Source organism: Bos taurus, chromosome 19 (assembly GCF_002263795.3).
Source record: "Bos taurus isolate L1 Dominette 01449 registration number 42190680 breed Hereford chromosome 19, ARS-UCD2.0, whole genome shotgun sequence".
In the NCBI taxonomy this organism is placed as follows: domain Eukaryota; kingdom Metazoa; phylum Chordata; class Mammalia; order Artiodactyla; family Bovidae; genus Bos; species Bos taurus.
In genome coordinates, this window is record NC_037346.1 from 22,097,761 (window position 1) to 22,125,752 (window position 27,992).

A 27,992-nucleotide genomic window follows, 5' to 3' on the forward strand; every position below is an offset into this window, starting at 1 on the left:
GATGAGCGAGGCCCTCCTAGAGGCTGAAAGCGTTCACACATCCCTTCCCCGCAACAGCCCACCTCTGCCAGTGGCATGGATAAGAACACAGATGAGAAGCACAGACACAGTCACTTACTGGAAGTCGGCATGAATGTATTTCACAAATGAGAATTAAGTTGGAAAATATTAGTGCAATTTAATCACCACAGGGGTGATTAATAAAGATATACTGATAGTAAACAAAACAGTAAAAAAATTACAGCATTTTTTTTAAACGGCACCCATTAAAGACCGAAAGAGTCAAAATTTGAGACACTGTCACACATTCAGTACTTTAAAAAGTTCACAGACAACAATGAATTAAAAGGCACTTTAAAAAAAATCTAGTTTTTCACTACCATTTGGGAAGAAATTCTATGGTAGCAGTTTCTAAAATCCTTTTTTACTGTTAAGGAATAATTAGTGTTGGCACCAGAGGATGCTATTTGCAAATGGTAGGTAGGAGTCAGTCCACAGGACATATTTGGGCCAGGGCTGTCTTGCCCTCTTGCTCTCCAGCCTTCTGTGGCTAAATGGTGGTAACTCAGAGAGGAACAGGCTTTGGACCACAAGCTCTGGCTTATCAGGAGGCCGTCTAGATGAGACACCTCACGGTTTGGAATACTGAAGTCCATCCTACTCCATAGGAAAAGGAGTGTCAAAGAGCGTGGTCACCCAGTGAATAGCTCAGCAGCCGTCATCTTGTGTTAACCCTGTAGTTTTTAACAAGAGCATCCTGTATGTGTGGATATGGGGGAAGCTGGGCTTGAGGGTGCTTAAGAAGGGAACAGTATCTTACCCGTTGACAACAAGCTCATAAGTTTGACATTGGTCTTTCCAAGTCAGCCTGCAGAGGTGCTGACCCATGGGCCTTCCTACCTACTCAGGTGCTTCAGGCTCCCATCCCTGCCTCCTACTGCACCCTGCCAGAGGGACTTCTGATTGGAAGTCAGTAGACAGGATTTTATGTTGGCACATGGATGAGAGAATGAGGCAAAGGACCAACGGGTTATTTAGTAAACAATAAAAAAAACTACCTACCCACAGTGATTTTCCCAGGCCAGCATTACAAAAAATTATGTAAAGAACCAAGTCATCACTTGCTTCTGCTGGCCCAGCGTGTAGATACTGCCCTGAGTGGTTGGAAAGGTGGAGAGCCACCAATATTAGGACCAGGCAGGTGCCCAGCTGCTTAGCACCTTGGTACCCCTTTCTCCACACCCCCTGTTTCTACCTCCCAGAGCCCTGGAGGTAAGACCCAAGGAAGGATCCTTGGGCTTTGCATTAAAACCACCTCACTGCCAGTGGAGCTCTGACAGGATCCAACAGTTGTTACTAAGGGAAAAAGTGCTTTTGCAAAAGGGGCAGGTTAGAAGAGGGGGGTGATAGTGAATATCCTTTAGAAAAACTCAAATCCATCTGCTGAACAATACCCAAAAGGCTGAGGCCACCCAAGACACAATTTGCAATTTGGTCCAGGGAATACTGAGTGGAGGCGGCCCACTGCCTGACTCATGGGAGCCGTCAACTGTCCTTTTTGGCTGGAGGAACATCAAAGAGCCGGGCTGCCTTTTTGCACAGCAGAGAGAACCAGTAGATCTGTGGCGCGATGAGGAAAGCATTGGCCACATTGCAGTGGAAAGGAATGTGGAAGGGCACTCGGAGCAGGCTTAGGCCCTGCTGCCGGCCGTAGGACCAGTACATGAAAGGGAAGAGGAGGATCCGACACATGAAGAAAGTGGTCAGCGTGAGGATTCCGTTCACCTTGTACAGCAGAGAGTGCTGCTGCTGTAGCTGCAAAAGAAGAGGGAGGGAGAAAGCAAGGTCACCTTCGGGTTGTGACTAGCCTGAGCCCCACAGTGTACAGGCCAAGCGTCTCCTCTTCCGACACGTGTAGAAAAGATGATTAAGTACTGCCGTATTGATATATGCATACAGTCCCATATTTTTTTCCAGCAGTGATATGAAAGCCACCCAGCTGACAGGAACCCGGAAACAGCAGATTAGAAAATCTGTGGACTTCCCTGGTGGTCCAGTGGTTAAGAATCCGCCGGCCAATGCAGGGGACAGGGACTCAATCCCTGGTCTGGGAAGATTCCACATGCCTTGGGGCAACTCCGCCCGAGTGCCACAACTACTGAGTCCTCACGCCACAAGAGAAGCGACAATGAGAAGCCCACACACAAGGATGAGTAGCCCCCAACCCCTGCAACTGAGGAAAACAACTCGAGAGCACCAGTGAAGACCCAGTGCAACCAAAATAATTTTAAAAACACTTATGACCAGGAAAAATTATATATAAAGTGAAAGTCACTCAGTCATGTCCGACTGTGCGATTCCATGGACTGTAGCCCACGAGGCTCCTCTGTCTGTGAAATTCTCCAGGCAAGAATACTGGAGTGAGTAGCCATTTTCTTCTCCAGAGGATCTTCCCCACCCAGGGATTAAACCTGGGTCTCCTGCATTGCAGGAAGATTCTTTACTGTCTGGCCACCATAAAGAACTGGATCAAATGTGAAATCAAACGTACAATTTCACCCCCATTGGCTTCGAAGACCAACTGACCTTTAAGTCTGTTCAGGGGTCTCCTACCCCACTATTCGTAGGACTAAAGGGATTTCTCCAACCACTCCCACCCCTAATCTCCAAGGAAAAGCAGAGTTGGTTCCCTTGGCATTATTTCTGCCACCCCACCCATACATGCCTGGATCAGAATTCTGCCCAGCGATACAAATGGAGTGCTCAGTTCTGCTGTGAAGATGCAGCCGACAAAGAAGTCCCCAAGCTCTCCCCTGAGCTTCTGCAGACGAAAAGAGGAAAGGGGAAATAAGTAATGGAGGTTGAGGAGCCACCGGAAGGAAGGTTCTTAACTGGAGCTATTGGAAAGGGTAACCTTGAGCAACCGTGTGGGGGTGGGGGGAAGTACTCAACGGGCCGGTGCAAACCAGCTCACACTGGGGGGCCTCCACAGTGCCCAGAATCCCCAGGGTCCAGAGGCAACCGCATCACACACTGGGTTTGCTCTGAATTTCAGTGTCAGCCAAAAGAAACTGCAGCCTACTTTCAGGTGTCCACTTAGTCCTGCCAAGGGCACTGAAGCCAGATCAGTTCCATAAAATGCGTGCCAGGCCCCAAGCTTGATGTTAGGGTCCCATCAGAGAGGCTTGTCAATATCACGCCCTCTTGCTTCTCCTCCTATCCTTTCAGGAAAGCAGCACAGTGTACCCCCGAGGGGAGGTATGGAAACTCTCAGAGCCCCACTTTCTTCATCTACCATAGAGGGCTAACAGTCTCCCTAATTATCACGTCTGATTGCTTGAGTGTGTGCTAAGTTGCTTCAGTCGTGTCTGACTCCTTGCAACCCCATGGACTGTAGCCACCAGGCTCCTCTGCCCATGGGATTCTCCAGGCAAGAATACTGGAGTGGGTTGCTGTTTCCTCCTCCAGGGGATCTTCCCGACCCAGGGATCAAACGCTCGTCTCCTCCGGCTCCTGCATTGCAGGTGGATACTTTACTGCTGAGCAACCAGGGAACTCATGTCTAATTATTTCTAATAATTTCTAATGACTATTAGAAAGCTGTGAGGTTTTAAACCAAGCACCTGTCACACAGTAGGTCCTCAGGAATGACTCGTTACCCACTCTGCATTCCCATTTCTCTTCCTTGTTGGGTGAGTTTTTTTATTGGGGGGGGGGAGCAGATCTGGGAAGAAATTAAGAGACTGTTTTGAGAGTCTCTGCTTTTGTGACATCAAAATAATGTATACAGCCCTCTCTGTGTACTATTAGGGCAAATAACCAGTTGATGGAGCTACTCTCATTTCTTTAAACAGTCTTTATGTTGTATATTGGTTTTTATCTTAAAAAATTTTTTTTTTATTATTTTACCATGCCAGGTCTTAGTAGCAGCATGTGGGATCTAGTTCCCTGACCAGGGATCGAACCCAGGCTCCCTGTACTGGGAGTTTGGAGTTTTAGCCACTGGATCACCAGGGAAGTCCCTGGTTTTTATCTTCAATGAACTAAAGGCAGACCCTTTGACAAATGCTGGAGAAGCCCTGAGGGCTAGGGGATCACCAGTAAGGAGGACCAGAAGTTTCAGATGTAACTCCTCCCTACACTATGGCAGCAGCTGGCAGGAGGGCGGCGGGTGAGGCAGCGAAGGGGAGGAAAAGGGGGAATCTGATGGTCGGGGTGCCCGGTTCAACAAGAGAAAAGAGTGACCTGGTGGCTGTCGGGAGGCCATTACCTGGGCAATGGGCACAAGGACAAGCAGAATGAACACGTGGTGTGTGATCATGAGGCGGTTTTTGCTTAGGAAGTTTCGAAAAATGGTGAGGGAATGTTTGCTGCTCTGGTCCCCGGCTCGATACCATTCACAGAGGTACATGGCGTAGGTGTCATAGATCATGTAGGGAATCAAAAACCAGACATACTCTCGGGCAAGCCAGTGCCTGAAAGAAAGCATATACACAGTCCAGGAAGTAATTATGGGTATCAACTATGAAGGCTCACAGCCAGCCTCCACTTAAACACATTTGCTTTGGCTTTGTACTTCATCAGCTGTCTTGACCCCAGATACTTTACAGTGAAGATGCTGGAACTGACAGGGCGAGTGAACACCTTTCTTTAAATTTACGGGGCAAACTTCTAAGTGCCAAAGGCTTAGAAAGCAAGGATTCCCTCAGCACCCTGTGTTTCGGTGACTTGCCATCACTATTTGCCTACTCATTTATAATGGATTTTCTGGTACTGCAATACAGGCTGACTTTGAGGTAGATACCTCTACCAATGATTCAATCGCCCCACCAAGAAACTGGTTTGGAATACTCCACTTGTTACTCAGCAGTTGAGTTTCTCTTAACATCTGTTTGCAACCCCACTCTAGGGAGTTTCTGGGAAGTGGCCCTGGCCATTTTCTTTATAAATGCACAGCTGAACTCAGTGTCACTCATTAAGAAAAATGTGTCTGGAAACAAGCCCAGATCTCAAGGACTACCTTACATCGGACAGATACCCAAAGAGAACCCAGGACAAAAGACAAGTGTTCCCATTTACTTGTCCAAAGGGGTTGAATCAATATTTGCTAAGTCAAAATTATAGTTTTATCACTGTCCCAGAGCAGATTTGAAGGGAAGTCTCTACATAATTTTGGAAATTTTGGTCCCAAAAGAGCCATTCTACAGAAAATATATGTGAAAAAAAATTAAAATGATGTACTATCTGGAGAAGGACAGACTCACCAAATCAGCTAAGTTTGACAGTGCGCCCACATGTTTGGTAGATGAAACATGTCACTATTATGTGGCTCAAACTACCCAAACATCAGAATCGCCTGCAGTGCTTGTTCAGGGCTTGAAACCCCAGAGACTACACATGGTGTGCCAAGGGCCTCACATCTGTATCTTTACCTTTGTCCCGGGTGACTTAACCAAAGGAGCCCATCCACTGAACAGGGAACATTGGGAATATATAGAGTGCCATTCACATTCCGGTTCCTGAATCATTCCACACTTACCACAGCAAAACTCAAGAATGAGTAAGCTGTGAAACAGGCAAACAAGTAATGGCAAATTTAATATTCATGCAGGTAAATTAACAGCCAAGTTCCACGGAGGTGAAAAAAGATGCAATATTTATCCTACTGCCCATCTGCGGTCTCCACCGCTTTCTTGAAGCAATCCCAATTAAAACAACTATGAACAGCTACTAGAAGCTCAGCTGAAATATAACTGACCTCTCCCCTTGAGCGAATCCCAGGGTTTTAAAATTCTGCACACAGTACCAATTCAGTATGATGAGAAAGTGTGGCTGTCAGAAGAATTCCTCGAAGACTTACTAGCAAGCAGTCTGGATTATAATCTTAGCTACCACTAGCCTGGACCTGAACTACTTCTTTTATTAAATGAAGATAATAATCCTTGTCTTACTTCCCTGATAAAGTCATTGTGAAGATTAGAAAGTCAAAAGTATGAGAGTCCTTTTATTTATTTATTTATTGGCCATACCGCCGTGGCTTGTGGGATCTTAGTTCCCCAACCAGGGATTGACCCTGGGCCCTTGGCAGTGAACCTGTGGGGTCCTAACCACTGGACCTCCAGGAAATTCCTGATGAGAGTCCTTTTATTTTACTTTTTAAATTATATGTGTTTATTTTTGGCTGTGGTGGGTCCTCATCACCGCGCAGGCTTTTCTCTAGTTGCGGTGAGCAGGGGCTACTCTTTGCAATGGTTCTCATTTCGGAGCACGGGCTCTAGGGCTAGAGGACTTCAGTAGTTGCAACACGTGGGCTCCAGAGCACAGGCTCTACAGGTGTGGTGCATGGGTTCCGTTGCTCCGCAGCATATGGGATCTTCCCAGATCAGGGATTGAACCTGTGTCTCCTGCATTGGCAGGCAGATTCTTTACCACTGAGCCACTGGTGAGCCTGAAAGTCCTTTTAAATGTAAAAAGTACTGTCCAAATGTAAGTGCTTAGGGAATTCCCTGTTAGTCCTGCGTTTAGGACTCTACGCTGTCACTGCTGGCAGATCACTGATCAGGGAACTAAGATCTAGCAAGCCTCACAGTATGGCCAAAACAAACAAACAAACAAAGTAAGTGCTTAAATAGAGAAATTGCCTAGAGTTGTGACTCTCAGCCCTTTTAAGGATCTGGATCTCTTTAAGATGATGATGAAAGCCCTGGCCCCACACCACATTCTGCATATAATTTGGGAAGATTCATAGACACCTCCTCCTACCTACAGACATTCTATATGAAGGCCTAAAGTTCAAGGGCATAGGATAGAACAATATTTGGATGAACAGACTATGAATCCTGAAGGCTTTTTCCCTGCCCCCAGATGATCTAGGTGCCTTTAGAGCATCTTTGTACATCCACGTAAGGTGAGGGTGGTGTCTGTCTCCATTCTGCAAGCAGAGAATGAATCTAAGGCATAAAGTTACACAAAAGAAGGACCCTGAAAGCCAAACTCAGATGCCCAAGCTCCTGAGACACAGGGCTAAAGAACTGAAAGGTAATCGTGTGCAGACCTCTTTTCTGAAATGTGTAGCAGCTCTCTGCAGCTTGCCCAGGAGTGCTGTGGGGCTGCATCTGCCTTTATCTCTGCAAAGGAGGCGCGTGTCAAGTTTGACCTGACAGACTAGAGTGAGGGAGCTTGCTCCACCATCAGAAAATGCTCAGTTAAAATACATATTGAATCCAGCCAAGCAAAAGCTGTTAGCCTTAGATGTATGCAGTCAGTCACTTGACCTGTCTTCTCTCAGCATCTACAGTGTGTTGCCAATAGCTGTGGTCTTGTCTAAAAAGAGGCAAAAGAAGAAAAGCACAAACATCACGATGGCAGGACAAATCCCAAGTAAGATCCGGGCATGGAATCTGCAGGCCACAGTGAGTTAGATGCCCCACTCAGGCTCCCCTGCCATTCCAGTCCAAACAGGTAAAAAGCAGGGCATTAAGCAAGTCACCATGAGAAAGGGATCAGGACAGGCTATTAACTTTCCCCGCACATTTGACAGCCGCTCTTCAATTTATCTGTGAGGAAGAAAGAATGATTCTGAGAAGACAAATGAAAAGGATGGCTTTAAAAGTGGGAGGTGAGATGGTGGGAACCACCACTGCACAGGTCTAAATACTATACAAAGTAAAGTCCAGGTCTTTATGATATGTTTTACCAGGTGCACATTTGCTGCCCCAGCCCTGGACTGAGCTCTAACACACACAGGAGTCAGTTTTCCAAAAGCTCCAGAAAACTCTTCATCACCTTCATCTTTCAGAGAAAAGAGGAAAGCAGCATTTGTAAGGAAAGGGATGAGGTGTTTTGTTGCTTTCCTTAGGAGGGCTCTGCTAACCACCCTGGACATACCTTGGCTCTGGAGTCCAAAGCAGAACCCCAGGGAGGTCATTTAAAAGCATCAAAAGCCTTACTTTCACTTGTAATTTTCACATGTATCAATCGCATAAAGAACTTGGGTCGGTAGACCACACTGTCCTCTAATACACCTTAAATGAGACTCAAGTCTCTAAATGGCATTCTCTAGCATTTATTTCTAAGCTGGCGATGCTGAAGAAGGTGAGGAGAGGAGGTAACTAATTATGGTGCCCAAGTTTCACCCATTAATCAGCTGTCTGCTGGCTTACGCTGATAAAGAACCAGTGCCTGTGAGCCACTCAACTGTGGAAACCTCGAAAGAGTTTGGCGCTGTGATTTGTGTAGCTTTCAATCGGCATCCGCATCAGATGTTACCTGTCTGTGATCACGTCGCTGCAGGAGCGGATGACGATGATCCCAGACCCGGTGGCCAACACAGCCTGCACTGATGAAACCAGCCTAACGTGCGGCAGAAAAGAGAAACGGGGTGGGGTGAGGTGGTGAAGAGCGCCCTCAATCCAGTCTCACGGACAGCATGAAGCCAGAACCCTGCAAACTGACTTTCCCCAGGCTGCCGGGGCAGCGAGGGCCGCCACCCCGCTCCCGACCCTCAAAGCCATTGGTAGATGTCGGAGGCCGGGTCATCAGCGCGGGCAGCCGACCCCCGCTTCTGGCCACCCCCACCCCTCCCCGGCAACCGCCTCCAGACACCTCCGTCTTCCTCCGTCCCTCCGGGGCAGGACGCACAGGGTCCTCGGAGCGCTCTGGCCGGCACCGCGGAGGGGCGAGGACCCGGGAGGCAGCCCCCTCGCTTCCTGTCGCCCCCCTTTTCCGCCCTGGGCTCGGCGCGGGGCGGGCGCGGCCGGGGCGGATAGCCGGGCGGCGACGCGGGCTCGCCCCGTACCTGGTGCTGATCATCACGCAGTCGTGGTGGGTCCAGGCGGGCCGCGCGCGCCGCAGCCCCCAGGTGCAGACCCCGAAGAGCCCCGGGAAGAAGAGCGAGCCCCAGGCCAGCGGCAGCAGCATGGGTGCTTGGGCTCGGCCGCCTCGCTCGGCGCCCTCGGCGTGGCTCGGTTGGCTCCGCGCGCGCGGCTCGGGGACTGGCGCAGCCCGCCCGCCCCTATTTCAACCCCCCGCTCTCCGCTCCCGTCCCGGCCCGCCGCGACTCTGGCCGCCGCCGGGCGATGGCCCGGAGCTCGCGGCGCCACTCCCCGCGTGACCAGGCCGCGGACCGCGATAGGCGCGGGCCGGCCGGGCGGGGCGGGGTCTCGCCGCCACCGCCCCTGGACCCGAGGCTGCCCGGGGTTCCCCGGCCGGCCGGCGAGTGGGCGCTGGCGGGAGCTACTGCCCGCCGGGCCCTGAGCGCGCCGATGCTGCAGCCCCGACCCGCGGCGCGCCAGTGGCCGCCGCCCGGCCGAGGCCGTGGGGGCAGCGCCGAGGCTCTCGCGGCTTCTGTTCCGTCACTGCGGACGCCTCCCCCTCCCGTGGGGACCCGCGCGGCCAACCAACCGCCTCGCACCTGCCCTCCCCAGCCCCGGGCCAGGCGGCGGGTGGGGGAGGCCCCGAAAGAGCCAGGTAGGAAAAGGCGCCGGGCCGGGACCCACAGAGCAGCGCGGTGGGGTGAGCCGCGGGCCAGGGGCGTGGCCCGGCGCGAAACGGGCGGTGGGCGTCTCTCAGGCGAAGGGAGGGGAGGGCGGGTGTGCTGGTGGCCTCCGCCTGCGCGGCTTGTCTATGAAGCACTCTAGCTTCCAAGTAGGATTCTTAAGGAAATGGTCTCTCTGCCGGCCAAAGATGGCTTTTCCACGTTCTGCCAACTGCTCAACTTTCTCCAGGGGAGCATCGCTCCGAGAAACATGAAATCCTGAATCCAGCAGTTCCTCTCTCAAACCACACAGGGCGGTGGGGTCTCAGGGCCGCAGACTTGCTGTGGTATTGCGGTGCTGTCTCTTGGCTTAGGGGCAAGATACCATCCCGTCCTGGTGACTGTTGTTGTTATTGTTATTGATAACGTCATCCTTATTTCAGGTTCTTGGTCAGATGCCTTGGAATTGAGTGGAGTGAATCAAGCTGTTTTCACTCAGCACCAAACACAGAGCGCCAGTACATTAACTTGAGTACTACCGGCTTCTCTTCCCTTGGGATTTGCCAGAGTTTTACTTTGGTCTGTATCTTCCTCAGCTTACAAAGGGGAGCAAGACAATTCACTTACGTCTACAGCAATCGAAAGGTGCTATAGATCTCTTCAAATCACCATCATGCAAAATGCTGACCAAAGCCCTCTCAGAGGACTCTGGAAGAGATGGGCCCGGCCTCCCTGGGCCATTTTGCTCATTTGTGAAATTGAAGAGGCTGTATTACAAACCCTCTTAGGTTCTTCCTGCCCCCAAATCTTTATGATTCTATGACTTTTATAAGCTAACAGATGATTTCTGTTAGATGCCAATTAAATTTTATCTAACATCGCAGTTGCTGGTGTAGAAGCAGATATAGAATAAACACAGCTTTCAACATCTTCCTATATGTAGTTAAACTGAGAGATTTAGCCAACAGTAAGGAGAAGGCAGTGGCACCCCACTCCAGTACTCTTGCCTGGAAAATCCCATGGATGGAGGAGCCTGGTAGGCTGCAGTCCATGGGGTTGGGAAGAGTTGGACACGACTGAGCGACTTCACTTTCCCGCATTGGAGAAGGAAATGGCAACCCACTCCAGTGTTCTTGCCTGGAGAATCCCAGGGACAGGGGAGCCTGGTGGGCTGCCGTCTATGGGGTCGCACAGAGTCGAACACGACTGAAGTGACTTAGCAGCAGCAGCAGGAAGGAAGCAAAAGTGGGCTTCCCTGATGGCTCAGCAGTAAAGAGCCTGCCTGCAGCCTGCAGTACAAGAGACCTGGGTTTGATCCCTGGGTCAGGAAGATCCCCAGGAGGCCAGCATGGCAACCCACTCCAGTACTCCTGCCTAGAGAATCCCAGGGACAGAGGAACGTGGCAGGCTGCAGTCCATAGGGTTGCACAGAGTTGAACACGACTGAAGCGATAAGCAGCAGCAGCAAGAAAGCAGAAAACCCAAAGAAAAGTCTGATATTTCTTCTACTGAGGGCAACATTTCTGACTCCCCAGTTCACTGCCAACACATTGGTAGAAATGTGAAAGATACTTCCATTTGGTAGCAAGTTATCTGGCAAATAAAAGGCTATCTGTATATTCATATTTGCAGCTATCTGTAAACCTTCCATTCTCTCCGGGACAGCAAATCCTTCACTGCAGTTTCCACTCCCTGCCCGTTTATCCCAGTCACCTCCAGCTCTCCCAGAGAGGGACAGTGGTCATAAGTCCTTGCTACCATCTCTTCTTAAAGGTATCAGCAACCTGCATCAACGATGAAATACTTCTAAGTGATGGGAATCAACAAGTCGTTTGTACGGCTCTTAAGGAGTCTATGAAGGGAAAACAAAACAACATGTTTCATGCAGAGAAAATAACCAGTAAAATCAATTTCAAAAACCATGCTCATGAAGTCACTAAAATGTTTACGTTGAATCACCAGAAGGGCAACAAGCATAAACATAAGCCTTGGCTTTTCAAGTGATCCAAAAACCCCTGTGAGCAAATGATAAAGTTGAGTAAAAAGTATCAAAAGAAATTTTTTTCAACACAAACTTCCACTATCCCTTCAAAAGTCTTGAGCCAAATGATTCTTCCTGCAAGAAGGAATCTGTCTCCAGGCAGGTTTCTAAGTTCATTTTCTGAACTGCCTTTGCATTTGTGTAGTATGCATGTTGGTTTTTATTTATACACTCTTTCTTCAAAATAGGACCACGTCGGGAATTTGCTGTCTGTCCGGTGGTTAGGACTTGGTGCTTGTTTGGGGAACTATGATCCTGCAAGCTGCGTGATGTGACAAAAAAAAACACAACAAAAAACAGGATCTTTTTGCTTTGTTCCCTAAGTTACACCTGGCACATTGCAAATGCTCGAGAAATGCGTGATACTTTTTAAAGCTAATGCTCGTTGAGTACTCATAATATGCCAGGTACTGGATCCAACATTTCGCATGCATTATCTCATTGTTCGTCATGAAAAATCTATTACCCTCACTCAGCATGAGTGAGTGAGTGAGTGTATGTGTGTCTGTCTGCAAAATGAGACCCAAAGCAACTAAAATATCGCTAAGGTCAGACTGCTGGTAGCAGCGCTGGGATTTAAATTCAGTATTTTCTGCCGTCAAGGTCAATGTACTTAATGATTATTCTGCCATCAAACTTGATAAGCAAGGAGAGAGTAATTCTTTTTCACAATGTGGTTTTGGATTAGTAACCATTGTTCCTAATTGTTTTCCCACAAATAGAAATGTATGGGGTGGAGTTTATGGGCTCTGATGCCATTATTAACACCATTTTATATTTATATATAATTTTTCAAAGCATTTTACATGTATTATCTGAGTTGGTTCTCAAAATAACCAACCCAGTGAGGTAGATAAGCTTATTATTTTCACTTTATAGATAAGAAAACTTAGGAACAAATCGTAAATAGAATTGCCACTCTATGAAGTGGCAAGACTTAAATTAGGAGCAGGACTCCTGATTCATGTTCCAGTGTGATTTCAACTACTTCACGCTATAGGGTTGGGAAGAAATTTAAGGAGGTTTTAATTATACTTCCTTTGTGGGTTTCAGGAGTGAGGTTTGGGTTACTGGATGTTAAGACTTATTTACCTAATCAGAATCACACCCCTTGAATGGGACTCAATAAAGCTTCTAGTTTTGGAGGGCTGTGGTGGGATTTCTCAGTGGTTTCTTCTGCCACTGATCCTGCTTCTTGGTCCCCATCTCTCCCAGTACTTTAGATCCCAAGCTGGATACTGTCAGTAAGTAAGATACATGACTCTCCCCATATCTGCTCCCTGGCTTCTCCAGCCTTAAACTGAAAATTCCATATTTACTTGTAAAATACTTTGAGAATACTCAAGTGAATAGATTGCTGGGAGAAATATCAATAACCTCAGATATGCAGATCACACCACCCTTATGGCAGAAACCAAAGAAAAACTAAAGAGTCTCTTGATGAAGGTGAAAGAAGAAAGTGAAAAAGCTGGCTTAAAACTCAACATTCAAAAAACTAAGATCATGGCATCTGGTCCCATCACTTCATGGCAAATAGATGGGGAAACAATGGAAAACGACTGAGATTCACACATGAAACATCTTCACATCGAGCTCCTGAGCCAAAAGGGAACTTAGAGGTCTCCATCCACTCATCTACTGTAAAAATCACAATAAAGAAAATGAAAGTCTTTTGAAATAAAAATTGCTTTATTGAGAACCACACTTCCTTTCTGCATTAGGGACAGGTGAAGCAGAGACAGGGCAGGAAGGAGGAGAAAAGGAGAAAAGAAGTGATGGGAAGAGACGTGGTAAGAAAGATACAGCACAGGAAGATCCATCGGAGGAGACTGAGATAGAAACAGTTACTGGGAATAAAAAAGGCCAAGCTCCAGCCTTCCACACAGGAAAACAGACATGGAGATACAGATCCAGAGATTGCAATTCACAGGAGGCGAACAAGGGGAAAAGGGCTGTAAGACACAGAGAAAAATGAAATGAGGTGGACAAAGAGAAAGAACGTCTCTGCCTTTAGGCTACCACCAGCAAAAGTGTCACCTTGGTCTTAGGACTCAGAGTGTGACCAGGAGGAAGTCGGGCACCTTCCTCTTTTCCCCCCTGTACTCTGCGCTCAGTAAGAACACCTGGTCAACGTGGCCTTTCACGGATCCCTATGTTTCTCCTACAGACCGAATGCTCCCGATGGGCAGGAGGGACCCGTCTATCCACTAAGCAGCCAGGACACCCAGCACCAGGGTTAGGATTAGAGATACCTGAGTGCCCCTTCTGGCCCTGCTGCTTGGAGAAAACTACCTACTCTCCCCTGCAAATGGGCGTGCCTCTCTACCTGTCTCACAGGGCGGCTGTGAGAATTAGGTAAGTCTTTTCACAAATACATGTGAACTATATGCAACGCAGCAATCAGGAATTGTTCTTTCTCTTGGTATCCCCACAGCACAGTAACTTGCTGTTAAGCTTCTCAGTAAACATCTATTAGGTCGAAGATGCCTGGCCTGAGCCAGCTTCCAGACTGCAGCTTCCTCAGTTTCATCCTGGACTGTTTGCAAAAGCAAACTGGGAGTTTGAGAAGCACAGTCACACTCAAGTACATGGCTTCTGCAAACAGGCCACAGCTACACCCCACAGGGAAGTCTTTGCTTCTGTACACACTGATAATGATCCCTGTCAATAAAAAACACAATTTACACAAAGAGCTGATTATATAGTGCTTGCCTTTGTGTATTGCTTTATATTTTTCAAAGTCTTTTCACATATGCACTTCCTTTGCTTATAAATGCAAAACTTTGCTTGTTTGCAGATGGCCACACCTAGCTAAAGGTAGTCAACTTAAAAAAATATTCCAGAATGTTGATCCATTACGGAAATTACCTCTGAAATGAGTTAAAACCAGCAAATCATTGTGAACAAATTCAGCTGCCGCCTTAAAACAACAAATCAACAATTTTCAGTGTCTTCATGTCTCATCAGTAATTCCATAAAAGGTTGATTTTGCTTACTCTATTTAACTAAACTCAGATAATTTCTTTGTCTTTTTTAGTTTTCTGATCATAAAAGTAATACTTTAAAAACTAAACCATGCCTAATATTGAAAATAATCATAAATAATGCTATCACTGAGATATTACTCTGAGATTATTAACAATTTTGTAGAATTCTTCCCAGTCTTCTTTATATGCATTCGTTATATATCTGAGGTCATGCTTTAATTATGAATATTAATATTTCACTTATAAGCATTTTCAATGTTGAATTTCACAAACCTGATTTTTAATGTCAGAAATGATTTTATATTTGAATTATTATAGATTATCTTTCAAAGTGGCTTTTCACTGGTTTTTAAAGAAATTCTTAACTGAGGGTGAGAGCAGGTTTGTTCGGAGATACACCTTGGCACACAAACTTAGGGCCTTCATCTTTTCTGGTAACTTTATCTTTAAAAATATTAAGATTCCCATCCTTACTCACACTCTGAGTTTCTGTTTTTAAAGTGGCATCATAATATCAACAGAAACCCAAGCTCCTATTTAAGTATCTAGTCTTTTTCTCTTTATAGGTTGAGCTCTATTAACCTATGTAGTAAACTACAATTATGTAGGTGCTTGGTACTTAAGAAATGAATGAAGGAAAAGCATTCCTATTAAGCTAAGTGTGTGGTGTCTTTGGCCACGCACAGCCAATTTCAACCCCAAGAGTTAATTACAGCTCAGTAAGATTGTAGGTGAAAATCTAAATGGCTGGAAACTAAGAACAGTGCAGACGACTGTAATTCAAAAAGATCCATGCACCCCTGTGGTCATAGCAGCACTATTCACAATAGCCAAGACATGGAAGCAGCCTAGATGCCCATCAGCTGACGAACGGATAGAGAAGATGTGCTACATATATACAATAGAACGTTACTCAGCCATAAAAAGGAATGAAATATGCCATTCGCAGCAACACAGATGGACAGAGGGATTGTCGTACTAAGTGAAGTCAGAAAGAGAAAGACAAACGCCATGTGGTATCACTTACATGTGGAACCTAAAATATGACACAAGTGAAATCTACAAAACAGAAACGGACACAGACATGGAGAACAGACTTGTGGTTGCCAAGGGGGAGAGGGTGGGGGAGGGAAGGAGTGGGAGTTCGGGTTAGCAGATGCAAATCCTGATGTACGGAATGGGTAAACAGCAAGGCCCTACTGAATTGAACAGGGAACTATGTTCAATAGCCTGGGTAGATCATAATGGAAAAGAATATAAGAAAGAAGGAAAGATATATGTATAACTGAATCACTTTGCTGTGTTAATCACTTTAACAGAGATTAACACACTATAAATAGACTATACTTCAATTAAAAAAAAAAAGCAAAGACCCCAATGTTCATCGCAGCACTGTTTATAATAGCCAGGACATGGAAGCAACCTAGATGCCCATCAGCAGATGAATGGATAAGAAAGCTGTGGTACATATACACAATGGAGTATTACTCAGCCATTAAAAAGAATACATTTGAATCAGTTCTAATGAGGTGGATGAAACTGGAGCCTATTATACAGAGTGAAGTAAGCCAGAAGGAAAAACACCAATACAGTATACTAACGCATATATATGGAATTTAGAAAGATGGTAACAATAACCCTGTGTACGAGACAGCAAAAGAGACACTGATGTATAGAACAGTCTTATGGACTCTGTGGGAGAGGGAGAGGGTGGGAAGATTTGGGAGAATGGCATTGAAACATGTGAAATACCATGTATGAAACGAGATGCCAGTCCAGGTTCGATGCACAATACTGGATGCTTGGGGCTGGTGCACTGGGACGACCCAGAAGGATGGTATAGGGAGGGAGGAGGGAGGAGGGTTCAGGATGGGGAACACAGGTATACCTGTGGTGGATTCATTTCGATATTTGGCAAAACTAATACAATATTGTAAAGTTTAAAAATTAAATAAAATTTAAAAAAAAAAGCAAAGAAAACTGATTAGTTACAGAGACTTAGAAGTCTAATGTGGGGAGGAATCTTCATTATATATAGCAAAAAGAACCTCAGCCCCAAGCATCCCAGCACGTGCTTATGCGGCAGCTGAGTGTCACCAGTTGCCTGTACTGACCTCGTGAACTATGAATGGTCAGTCTGAAGACTGAATGAACTGTTGTGCTAGGAGCCAGGCTGATAATACATTTGCCCTGCAGGCAGAGCAAACTCCCACATTGCCAGGTAACCTGATGGAGCTGCCTGAGGTCTGAGACCGATTTGGAAGGTTTTCCATATTAGTGTTAGATGAAGGGCAGGGAGCACTTGCCAGCCAAGAGTCTGTCACTTTCCTTCTTTATGTGTTATAAATCCGTTGTTTCCTTATTGCAGTATCTGTGCCTTGAGTGGTTTGTTCAGCATGTTTTCTCCTGTCTGGATTGTTAGTACCATGTCCACTCTGTCTGCTGCTGTTTAATTAACATCTTCTCTAGCCAGAATAGTAGCTCACATATAAACCTTCAAAAAAGATTTTAACATTGGAAAGGAAGAGAAATAACTATTGATATTTTTAAACAATTTGGTAATTTATCGAGAAAAATTAAGAAAATCAACTGAAATATAGAATAAAGCAGTTGAGGTAAGGTGGCTGGATATAAGACCAATACACAGAAATAAATCGCATTTCTATAAGTCAACAAATAACAATTAGAAATGGTAGTAGAAAAAGAGGACTATTTACAATAGTTTTTTAAAATTTATAAAATGGCTAGTTTTAGGCCTAATAAGAAATATGCAAGACCCATATGAAGAAAGTCACAGATTTTTACTGAAGGACATAAAAGCCTAAATAAATGGGAGAAGATGGCTGAAAAACTAAATATTGTAAACATTTGAACTTTCCCCAAATTGATCTGTAAATTCAGTACAATTCTAATTGAAATTCCAACATGTTTTGAATGGACTCCATAAACTCTTTCTAAAGCTTATGTGAATTAGAGAACATGTGCAAGAATAATCAAGAAATATTTGAATAAAGAACACCCCTGTGGGGTGGAGGAAGAATTTACAATATATCAAAACATCCTAGACCTTATTATCACTGAAACAGTGTAGAAGAAACAGGTCAATGAAACAAAAGTCCTGAACCAGACCCACTACATTTAACCTGTGCGAGTGTATCCCATGGGTATGCAAAGAAAGGACTAAGTAAGAAAACCACAGAAACTACTAGCCTTCCTTTGGAAAAAGTAAAATGAGCTGAATAGTGTCACCCCAGGATCCACGATCACCTTAAAATGTGACATCATTTGAAAATGGGGGTTTTTGCAGATTTAACTATGGTAAGGCTTGAGGTGAGACTGTACTGGGTCATGATGGGCCCTAAATCCAACGAGCATATCCTTACAAGAGACAGTAAAGGACACAGGCACAGGGAAGAAGGCCAAGTGAAGATGCAGTGAGGGATTGGAAGGGTGAGTCCATGAGCCAAGGGAAGCCAGGGACTGCTGGCAGCCACCGGAAGCCAGGGCAGAGGCATGAAAGGAAGGGTTTCTCCTTCAGAGCCTCCAAAAAGGAATCAGTCCTGCGGACACCTTGATCTCAGACTCCTGGCCTCCAGAAATGTGCAAAAATAAATTTCTGTTGTCATAATGCACCCAGCCTGTGCTAATTTGCTATGGCAACCCTGGGAAACGAATACAGTGGCCTGCCACACACCAAACACAAACATAAATTCCAGAGATATGAAAGGTTACACATGAAAAGCAACACTACAGATGTATTAGAAGAAACTTTTGAAAAATATTTTTATAATTCACCGGCTAAAGAATGTTTTCCCAAACAATGTCTAAATCCCAGATGATACATGGAAAAGGACTGATAGATTTGTGTGCATTTTTAAAAAAAGCAAAAAACTGTACATCAAAAGTCACTCTTAACAAGTAAAAAGACAATATAAACTGAAGAAAATGTTTGTGGTACACAGTAGAGAGGGCTTCCCTTGTGGCTGAGCTGGTAAAGATCCACCTGCAGTGCGGGAGACCTGGGTTCAATCCCTGGGTTGGGAAGATCCCCCGGAGAAGGGAAAGGCTACCCACTCCAGTATTCTGGCCTGGAGAATTCCATGGACTGTTTAGTGGGATCGCGAAGAGTTCAACATGACTGAGTAACTTTCACATAGTAGAGCAAGAGTTAATATTCAGAATAGTCAAAACCTACAAATTATGAAGAAACACAAATGACCCAAAAGAATCAAAGAATATAAAATGGAAATAACAGAAGAGATGGAGAAACAGTGGAAACAGTGGCAGACTTTATTTTTGGGGGCTCCAAAATCACTGCAGATGTTGACTGCAGCCATGCTATAAAGCCATGCTTACTCCTTGCAAGAAAAGTTATGACCAACCTAGACAGCATATTAAAAAGCAGAGACATTACTTTGCCAATAAAGGTCCGGTCTAGTCAAGGCTATGGTGTTTTCAGTAGTCATGTATGGCTGTGAGAGTTGGACTATAAAGAAAGCTGAGCGCCAAAGAATTGATGCTTTTGAACTGTGGTGTTGGAGAAGACTCTTGAGAGTCCCTTGGACTGCAAGGAGGCCCAACCAGTCCATCCTAAAGGAGATCAGTCCTGAATATTCATTGGAAGGACTGATGTTGGAGCTGAAACTCCAATACTTTGACCACCTGATGTGAAGAGCTGACTCATTGGAAAAGACCCTGATGCTGGGAAAGATTGAAGGCAAGAGGAGAAGGGGACGACAGAGGATGAGATGGTTGGATGGCATCACTGACTCAATGGACGCGAGTTTGAGTAAACTCCGGGAGTTGGTGATGGACAGGGAAGCCTGGCGTGCTGCAACTCATGGGGTCGCAAAGATTCAGACACGACTGAGTGACTGAACTGAAAAGAAGAAATACAAAAGGTCAACAGAAGTTTTATAAGTAAATATTTACAAGACATAATACCCAGTGTTCATAAAGATACGTGGATTATAGGCACTTTTTTCAGTGCTGATAGAAGTATAAATACGTATTGCAAGGTTACAGTGTTGTTTGTAATAGCACACACACAAAAATTTAAGTGTTAGTCATGCCTGACTCTTTGCAACTCCATGGACTGCAGCCCCCCCAGGCTCCATCTGTCCATGAGATTTTCCAGGCAAGGACACTGGAGTGGGTTGCCATTTCCTTCTCCAGAGGATCTTCCCAACCTAGGGATCAAACCTGGTCTTCTGCACTGCAGGCAGATTCTTTACCAACTGAGCTACGAGGGAAGATTTAGGAATGATCTAAATATACAGAGGAGCCTGGCAGGCTACAGTCCATGGGGTTGCAAAGAGTTGGACACGACTTGGTGACTAAACCACCAAATATCCAGTAGTGGAGTACAGATCTTTCTCAGCTTCTGGTGGTGCTAGGTCCTGATAAACTCATCATGGTTGAAAATATCATGAGTTGAAAATCCATTTAATACTTCCAGCCTACCAAACACCATAGCTGAACCTAGCCCACCTTAATTAAAAATGTTCAGGGGACTTCCCTGGTGGTTCAAGTGGTTAAGAATCCACTTTGCAATGCAAGGAATGAGGGCTCAATCCCTGGTCTGGGAACTAAGATTCCACATGCTGTTGGAGCAACTCAGCTCCTGCACTGCAATTACTGAGCCCTTGAGCCACAATTAGACTGGTACCACAGCAAAGGATCAAAGATCCCCCATGCTTCAAGCCAATGCAGCCAAATAAATAAACAAATAATAAAAACTTTAAAACACACACACACAAAAGACTAGAAAGGGAAATAAGTTTGTTTTTTAAGTGTTCAGAACACATTAGCTGACACTTGGACAAAATTATCTAATGTGAAGCTTATTTTATAATAAAATGTTGAATATCTAATGCAGTTATTGAAAACTGGACTGAAAGTGAAAAACAGAACGGTTGTGAGTGTACTGTTTACCTCCTGACTGCCTGGCTGATGGGGAGCTGCAGCTCACTGCCTCTGCCCAGCATTGCAAGAGGATGTATCACCCAGAACGCCACCAGCCTGGGAAAAGATCAGGATCTGAAGTAGGGTTTCTGCTGGGTGCGTATGGCTTTCACACTGTCCTAAAATTGAAAAATCATAAATTGAACCATCATAAGTCAATTAGGATATCATCTGACATAAAATATTCTTTGGTATCATCAAACTATGGAATACTATATGGCCTCTAAAAGCAGAGAAAGACCAAAATACAGAGAAAGATCTCCAGAGCATAACTGGATATTTATGCATAAAATGGGGCTTCCCAGATGGCTCAGTGGTAAAGAATCCTCCTGCCAGGAGATGCAGGTTCTATCCCTGGGTTGGGAAGATCCCCTGGAGAAGGGCATGGCAACCCACTCCAGTATTCTTGCCTGGGAAAGCCCATAGACAGAGGAGCCTGGTGGGCTACAGTCCATGGGGTCGCAAAGAGTCAGAAACTAAGCAACTGAGCATGCACGAACATGCATAAAATACTATGTAAATGCAGTGCACTGTGTTAGTCCCTAGCACCACTCACTGCCATTTAGTGCAGTGGATTAGATACGCCCACAAAATGCTGTGTAAGTGCTGTTGGCTAACTGACTGCACCACTGGAGGGCTTCCCCATCAAATGCTGAACTCTAGACCCAAGAGGTAAATGTACTTAGATTGGGGCACTGAGGGCAAGGAAAAAGAGAAATGATGACAAGCAGAGTGAAGATTTTCACAGGCATTTGAAAATATGTGACTGACACTAAGGAGAGAAACCCAAGTGTGGAGAGAAGAGATCTGGAGACTAGAGATGGCTGTTGAGAGTGACCTCTCAAAGCAATGTATCTCCATGGGGGACTGGGTTGGAGGAAGCTATCCCAGTCTTGAACATCATTACATTTTGAACATAAAACGTTTGACTGGTTTTCTGATGTAGATCTAAAAATGCTTAGCTGGGCCAAATATTTTTGGCTAGTGGAAAATGGATAAAAACTACATATCAGTGGTTATAAAATTGGAGGGATGAGGATCACACCTTTTATTGAATATTGTGTGTGGGAGGGTTGTTCACAAGAGGGTTATGTTTAGGGGACTACCCTGGTGGTCCAGTGGCTGAGATTCTGTGCTCCCAGTGCAGGGGGCCTGGGTTCGATCTCTGGTGGGGAACTAGATCCACATGCCACAACAAAGATCGAAGCTCCCATGTGCCTCAGCTAAGACCCAGTGCAGCCAAATACATATTTTTTAAAAAAGATTGTTATGTTTAGCAGAAAGAAGATGGGGTTAAAAAAATAGCTTAAGAAATATTCCGTAGGATCCCTTTCCCCGTAGAATTGCCTGCAAAATGTACAAACATATCTTTTTCTGGGGAAAGGATCTATGGTATGGAAGTCTTCACTTCCTCCAAGGGATCCAGATTCAAAAAAAGATTAAGAACTGGTGGTGGTAGACCAGAAGAGAAGCTGCTAAAGACCCAGCTCAGGGAACGCACCAGAACTCAGCAGGAAGACAACACGAAAAGAGGGCAGGAAGTGACCGTGGCATTGTGAGAAACTTGAGGGTGTAAGACTAATTACTGGTAGCTACATTATAATAGTTGTACTAGTTAATGTCAGTTTTATAAAATAAGCGTTTATGTTTGTTGTACTATGTAAGACTTGCACCAGAGGGCTAGTCATTTTCACCTGTGTAATTATCACTTTGTTGAGTGAAGGAATTACCATGAACTCAATGTAGCCAATGGGGAAGGGTCCTAATATAAAAGTATACGGGAGCTGGTATATAGACGAGACTGAATGCCTGAGCTACCAGCGTGGGAACAGGGGAGCTACTGAAGCTAGGCAGAGATTATAATCTCTCTAGCAAGAATGGACATGCACGGAGAACCTGAGTACCAATCAAAACAAAACTGGGTGTCCAGGATATGGGAACAGTCAGAACATTCCTATTTTTATACCCAAATTTCTCATATATGTACACTTCCATATTTTACTTAAGGGTTTATAATCTGTTTTCCCAGGCTTCCTGCTTCTATTAAAGGTATTTTTTAGCTCTCTTTTGCTTATCATAAACAGTGTAGACTGTTGTTACTTTTTTTTTTTTAAATTTTGACTGAACTGGCTCTTCCTTGCCAAGGCAGCAGATGCAGCTTCAGTCCCTAGTTTGGGAACTAGGATCTCACACGCCACAGAGCAGGAAGCCTAAGTGCACGTCTGTCCAGCTAAGCCCACTGGAATGTCAGTCAAGAACAAACACCAGAGTCCAGGATGTTCAGAAAATTCCGGAACGAAGGACAGCAAAAGAAACCTGTCCTCATGAAAGTCATGCACTTAAAGCAATGCATAAAGAAGCACCAAAAAAGACATTCTGAACAAGATTTAATACAGGAATTAAACTATATGCCTCTACTACAAGTTGGCTTGGAAGGTTTTTACCACCCATAGTGACAAGTGTCTGTGTGTGATTGTGCTTGAGGGTCCAAGGAGGGGATATGTGGAAATCTGCAGTGGGTATTTTTGGTTATCACAATGTGAGGGTGAGAGGTTATGCTACTGGCATTTAGTGGGTAAAAAGCATGTCATTTAGACATTCTATGATTATTTTTTTTTAAGTTTCATAAAAAGCCCAGGTGTTCAGGAGGTGGTACTTATGGAGATCCTTCTTAATAGAATAAAGACACTGTTTTGATCTTGGAAAAGAACACTCTGCACCATGTCTACTCAATTTATTATTGTATAGCTCCTTCGAAAATAATGAAACCAGTTGCAAACAGCATAGGGTGTCAGAGACTCCTTTTAACAGAGTTAGGAAAAAAACCAGTAAATTGACAGAGGCACATGAAATTCAGAGATCTCACTGGATCTCATGAACAAAGGCTGTTTTAAAATGACTTATTTCCAGCCTATATATTTAAACGTTTTGGGCACAAAGAGAAGCATTGTGAAAGGAGGGTTACTCTTTTTTCTATTTTATTCTGATGCCATCCTCAGAGATGCGCCCCAACACTGCCCTACAGACTGTTGTAGTACTTCTCTTCTACCTTATCCTTTTCCCATTGCTGATTAAAGGATAGGGTCTCCTCCTAGGTTGGTTTTGTGCTTTTTTTTTAAGTATTAGCGGTTGACTTTTTCCTCATTTAGTGAAATTTCAAGGTAGAAAAGATGTTTCTATGATGACTTTGTCATCAGCTATATACCCTATCCCATTACAGAAAATTGCTTTTTAAAAAGCCCAACTCATTTGTGAGAAACCACACATTCCTTATTTTCATACCCCAATTTTTCATATCTGTACACTCCCATATTTTATTTAAGAGCTTATAATCTCTTTCCAGGCTTCCTCCTTCTAGTAAAGATATTTCTCTCGTTTGCTTATCATGAACAGTCTAGCCTGTTACTGCTTTTTTAAAATTTTGGGTCCCCTGGGTCTTCCCTGCCAAGGGTAGGGGACACAGGTTCGATCCCTAGTTGGGAAATTAGGAGTCCACATGCCGCAGGGCAACCAAGCCCATGAGTGGCAACTACGGAGCCTGTTCGCAGTTGGTTCAGCCTGTGCTGCTACTGAACCCGTGCTCCACCGCAGGAGAACCAGAGAAAGTGGACGTCCCCTGCATTGGAAGGCGGATCCTTAACCACAGTGGGCCACCAAGGAATGCATGTTTCTTCACCTAACGTCCATCTATCTCTCTGCTCTTTGTCTTCCTAGACTTTTGTACTGTGTAACTCTCTTAAAACCCAAACTTATATTCATTATCAGTATCTTATCTGCAAAGAGGAAGAAGGAAGGTAATGAGGTTGGGAGCTTCAGCATAAGGAAGGACGTGGGTCGCAGGGGGAATGCAATTGAGGGTCGACAATGGGATTGTAAAAGGACAATCAGTGGCAATTGGACAGCCTGACTTAGTATTGGGATGGTCACCCTGGCTCCCTGACTCTCCCCAACAATGTGGGGTGCCGCGAAGAAGAGAAAACACAAAGGGGGCCAGGGCTGATGACAGGCCTGGTGAAGCTGGGCCTGTCACTCTTCTGCTTAGAATCCTTCAAAGGCCTTCCATTCCTCAGATGACCATCACGAGTCTCCACCATCTGGCACTGCCCATTTCTTTGGCCTCTTCTTGTTCCATTTTCCTCATGGCTTTCCAAGTCCCATACCCTGACCAAGTTCTTCATCCTTGTGGCTTTTGCATATACTGTTCCTTTTATCCGGAGAAGGCAATGGCACCCCACTCCAGTACTCTTGCCTGGAAAATCCCATGGACGGAGGAGCCTGGTGGGCTGCAGTCCATGGGGTCGCTAAGAGTCGGACACGACTGAGCGACTTCACTTTCACTTTTCACTTTCATGCATTGCAGAAGGAAATGGCAACCCATTCCAGTATTCTTGCCTGGAGAATCCCAGGGACGGAGGAGCCTGGTGGGCTGCCGTCTATGGGGTCGCCCAGAGTCAGACAGGACTGAAGCGACTTAGCAGCAGCCGCAGCAGCAGTTCCTTTTATCTGTCATCTCCTATTCACAGCTCCACCCTTTGCTTCAGCTTAAAAATCTCTTCTTCAGAGAAGCCTCTCCTGATCTTCACATCCAATCAGAGCACTCCTTCGTCTTTAACCATATGCTTTACTTGCCTTGCATGTAACTATTAAAATTCTTGATTGTGATACTTGGAAACAGTTCCATGGAGGCAGGTACTTGGCTTATTTTGTTGATTACTAAATTCCTAGCACCTGGCCTAGTGCCTATTGCCAGCAGGATCATTCATTCACTCTTTCAATAAATTCACTGAATGAATGGCAGGAAGAATTATGGGACCTGGGGCACATTTTTTGTTAGTTTTTAACTCTATCCCCATTTTCTCTTTTGTGAATTGCAGATAATAACTACCAACCTCTGAAATGCCATGTAGATTAAAAGAGGATGTATTATATATACATGGTATGGGTCTCCCAGGTGACTCAGTGTTAAAGAATCCCTCTGCCAAGCAGGAGACATGGGTTTGATCCCTGGGTTGGGAAGACCCCCTGGAGAAGGAAATGGCAACCCACTCCAGTACTCTTGCCTGGGAAATCCTATGGACATGTCACGCGAGTGTATGTTCCTTGGTTCTTTGTCTGGCTCGTCACAACAAAGATTTGGAGCGACGGACGTTAAAGACGGACGTTAAAGCCCTCAGCGCGTCACAGCTCTCGGGTCTTGGACAAACCGTGTTATAGCTCTTAGGCAAATCAGTGTTACAGCTCTATTTTATTTAGAAGATAGCAGGAGAATCCATCCTCGAAGCGTGAGGGGATGCCAACCCAAAGACTTGAAGAGAAGAGCGTGGAGGAGCGTGCGGGGAAGGGAGGGAGAAAGAGAGAGTGAGAGAGAAAGAGCACACCCACCTGGGAGAGACAGAGAGCAAGAAAGCGCTTTGGCTCCTCCTTTTATACTTTTTTTTTCCTCCACCTGAGCCTGCCCTATGCAAATTGGGCTTAGCCAGGAGGACTGTTCCACCTGAAGTCTTCACTCTGGTCCTCGGACCTTCCTTTGACCTTCCTTTGTTCTATTTTCGAGGGCTTTTCCCTTGCTTGTCTTTTAGCCACCGCCATTTTGGACTCCTTTTCCCTATTCTACCTACCTAACAGACAGAAGAGCCTGGTGGGCTACAGTCCATGGAGTCTCAAAAGGTCAGGCATGACTTAGCGATTACGTACAGTAGCACACTTATCATGGTGCCTGGCAAATAGTAAGGACTAGGAAATGTGAGTTATTACAATCATCATTAAAAATAAGCTCTATGAGCAACCAGAACTCTCATTCATTGCTGGTAGGAATGCAAAAATGATAACAGCCCACTTAGGAAAACAGCTGGCCAGTTTCTCATAAAGTTAAATACAGGCTTACTATGCAACCCAGCAAGACCACTTCTAGGTTATTTACCCAAGTGAAATGAAAACTTAGATTCACACAAAATCCTGCTGTATTCATAATCTCCCCAAACTAGAAACAACCCCAGTGTCTTTCAACCAGGGGATAAAGAGACTGGATTACCACTCAGCAAGAAGAAATAAACTACTGACCCATGCAACAATGTGGATGACATGCAAATGCATCATGTTACGTCAAAGAAACCAACTCAAAAGGTGACATATTGTATGATTCCATTTATATGACATTCTGCAAAAGTTAAACTATAGGGACAGAAATCTGGCCAGTGGTTGCCAGGGGAGTAGGTGGGGCATGAGAGAATGTGGGGTGAGGTGGGGTGGTGGTGATGGAACTGTCCTAGGATTTGATTGTGATGGTGGGTACGTGATGATATGCATTTATTAAAACTCATGGCATTCTAAACTAAATAGATGGACTTTAGACATATATATGTATTTCTTACTGTATATAAAAAGTGAAAAACATCCGAGAGATAGATATAATTATCATTTTCTTTTAAAAAATATACTGATTATAAAAGTGTTACAGGTTCATAGATAATTTGGGAAAATCTGCAAAGAATACATTGAATCGCCTGCAGAAAAGGAGTATTTCTTATCATTTTTATAGACACAAAATACACAAACTGGGATCATGCTGTGTATTTTTGCTTTCTGATATTATGAGTGTTTTCCCATGTCATTAAATAAATTTCAAAACCATGATTTTAAGTCAATATTCTAGTAAATAACTGATTTATATGTTTAAGTCTTCCTTTACTACAATTTTGATTATTAAAAAAAAGCTCACTGGGGCCAGGGATGCTGCCATCTTGGTTTCACAATGTTTAACAGGTAAAACAACTCATCCTTTGGCTGCAATGATCTCATTGTGGCTGGAGGAAAAGTGGTTCCACAGGGTGACTTTGCTTTTTCCTCTGCGGTGCAGAGGGTTGGACACCCTCTTACTAACCTGTATTACTAGCTTAAATTTGCATAGTGCTTTTAGTATTTCTCTCTCCCCACCTCCTTGCCGGGTAAACTGGGTCGATGGAGTAATTTGTTCAAGATTATACAGCTCATCATTTGTGGACTGTGACAGACTCTAGATATTCAAGAGTCCCAGAAAGTCAACATTTCCCCTGGGTGGGTCACTGCCTAATCTGACTCTCCCCTCCCGTCCCCCGCAAGAAGGAACCTGCAGACACACCCTGAAAACTGCCCAGGGGCTGGGCACACGGGGAACTAATACCAAGTGCACGCTGTTCCATCCTACAAATTGTCCTCGGCAACATCGCCACTTACCAGCTGGGGTCATTTCTCCCCCGATGGCTGGGGGGACACCTAGTGCCACTAAGCAAGGGGCTCCTGAGAGCAGATGGAGCGCCCGCCTCGAGGCCCGGGAGGGTTGCTCTCATTCGATCGCGACGCTGCCGGGGCGCACCGTCACTGGGGGAGGAGGGAGTGGTCCTGCCGCGCCTTCCCCAGCGCCAGGGCCCGAGTAGGGGGGCGCCTTCTGAGAGGTGAAGCGGGTCCCCATCATCTTAAGGAGAGGTAGGGGTCACCGAACTACAGGGCTGCTCGGGGGGACTCTCGGGAGGTGGTAGGAATGCCTAGT

General features: G+C 45.3%; 1 protein-coding gene across 5 annotated transcripts; it reads right to left on the reverse strand.

The window, feature by feature from the left end:
* Positions 1–114: 114 nt before the first annotated feature.
* TLCD3A (TLC domain containing 3A) lies at positions 115–27,988 on the reverse strand. Of its 5 annotated transcripts, NM_001081516.1 has the most exon segments (5): positions 115–1,815; positions 2,726–2,821; positions 4,271–4,475; positions 8,269–8,352; positions 8,798–9,066. In NM_001081516.1, coding segments are annotated over 5 exon segments (777 nt in total). In that variant the 5' UTR covers positions 8,920–9,066; the 3' UTR covers positions 115–1,545.
* Positions 27,989–27,992: the final 4 nt, after the last annotated feature.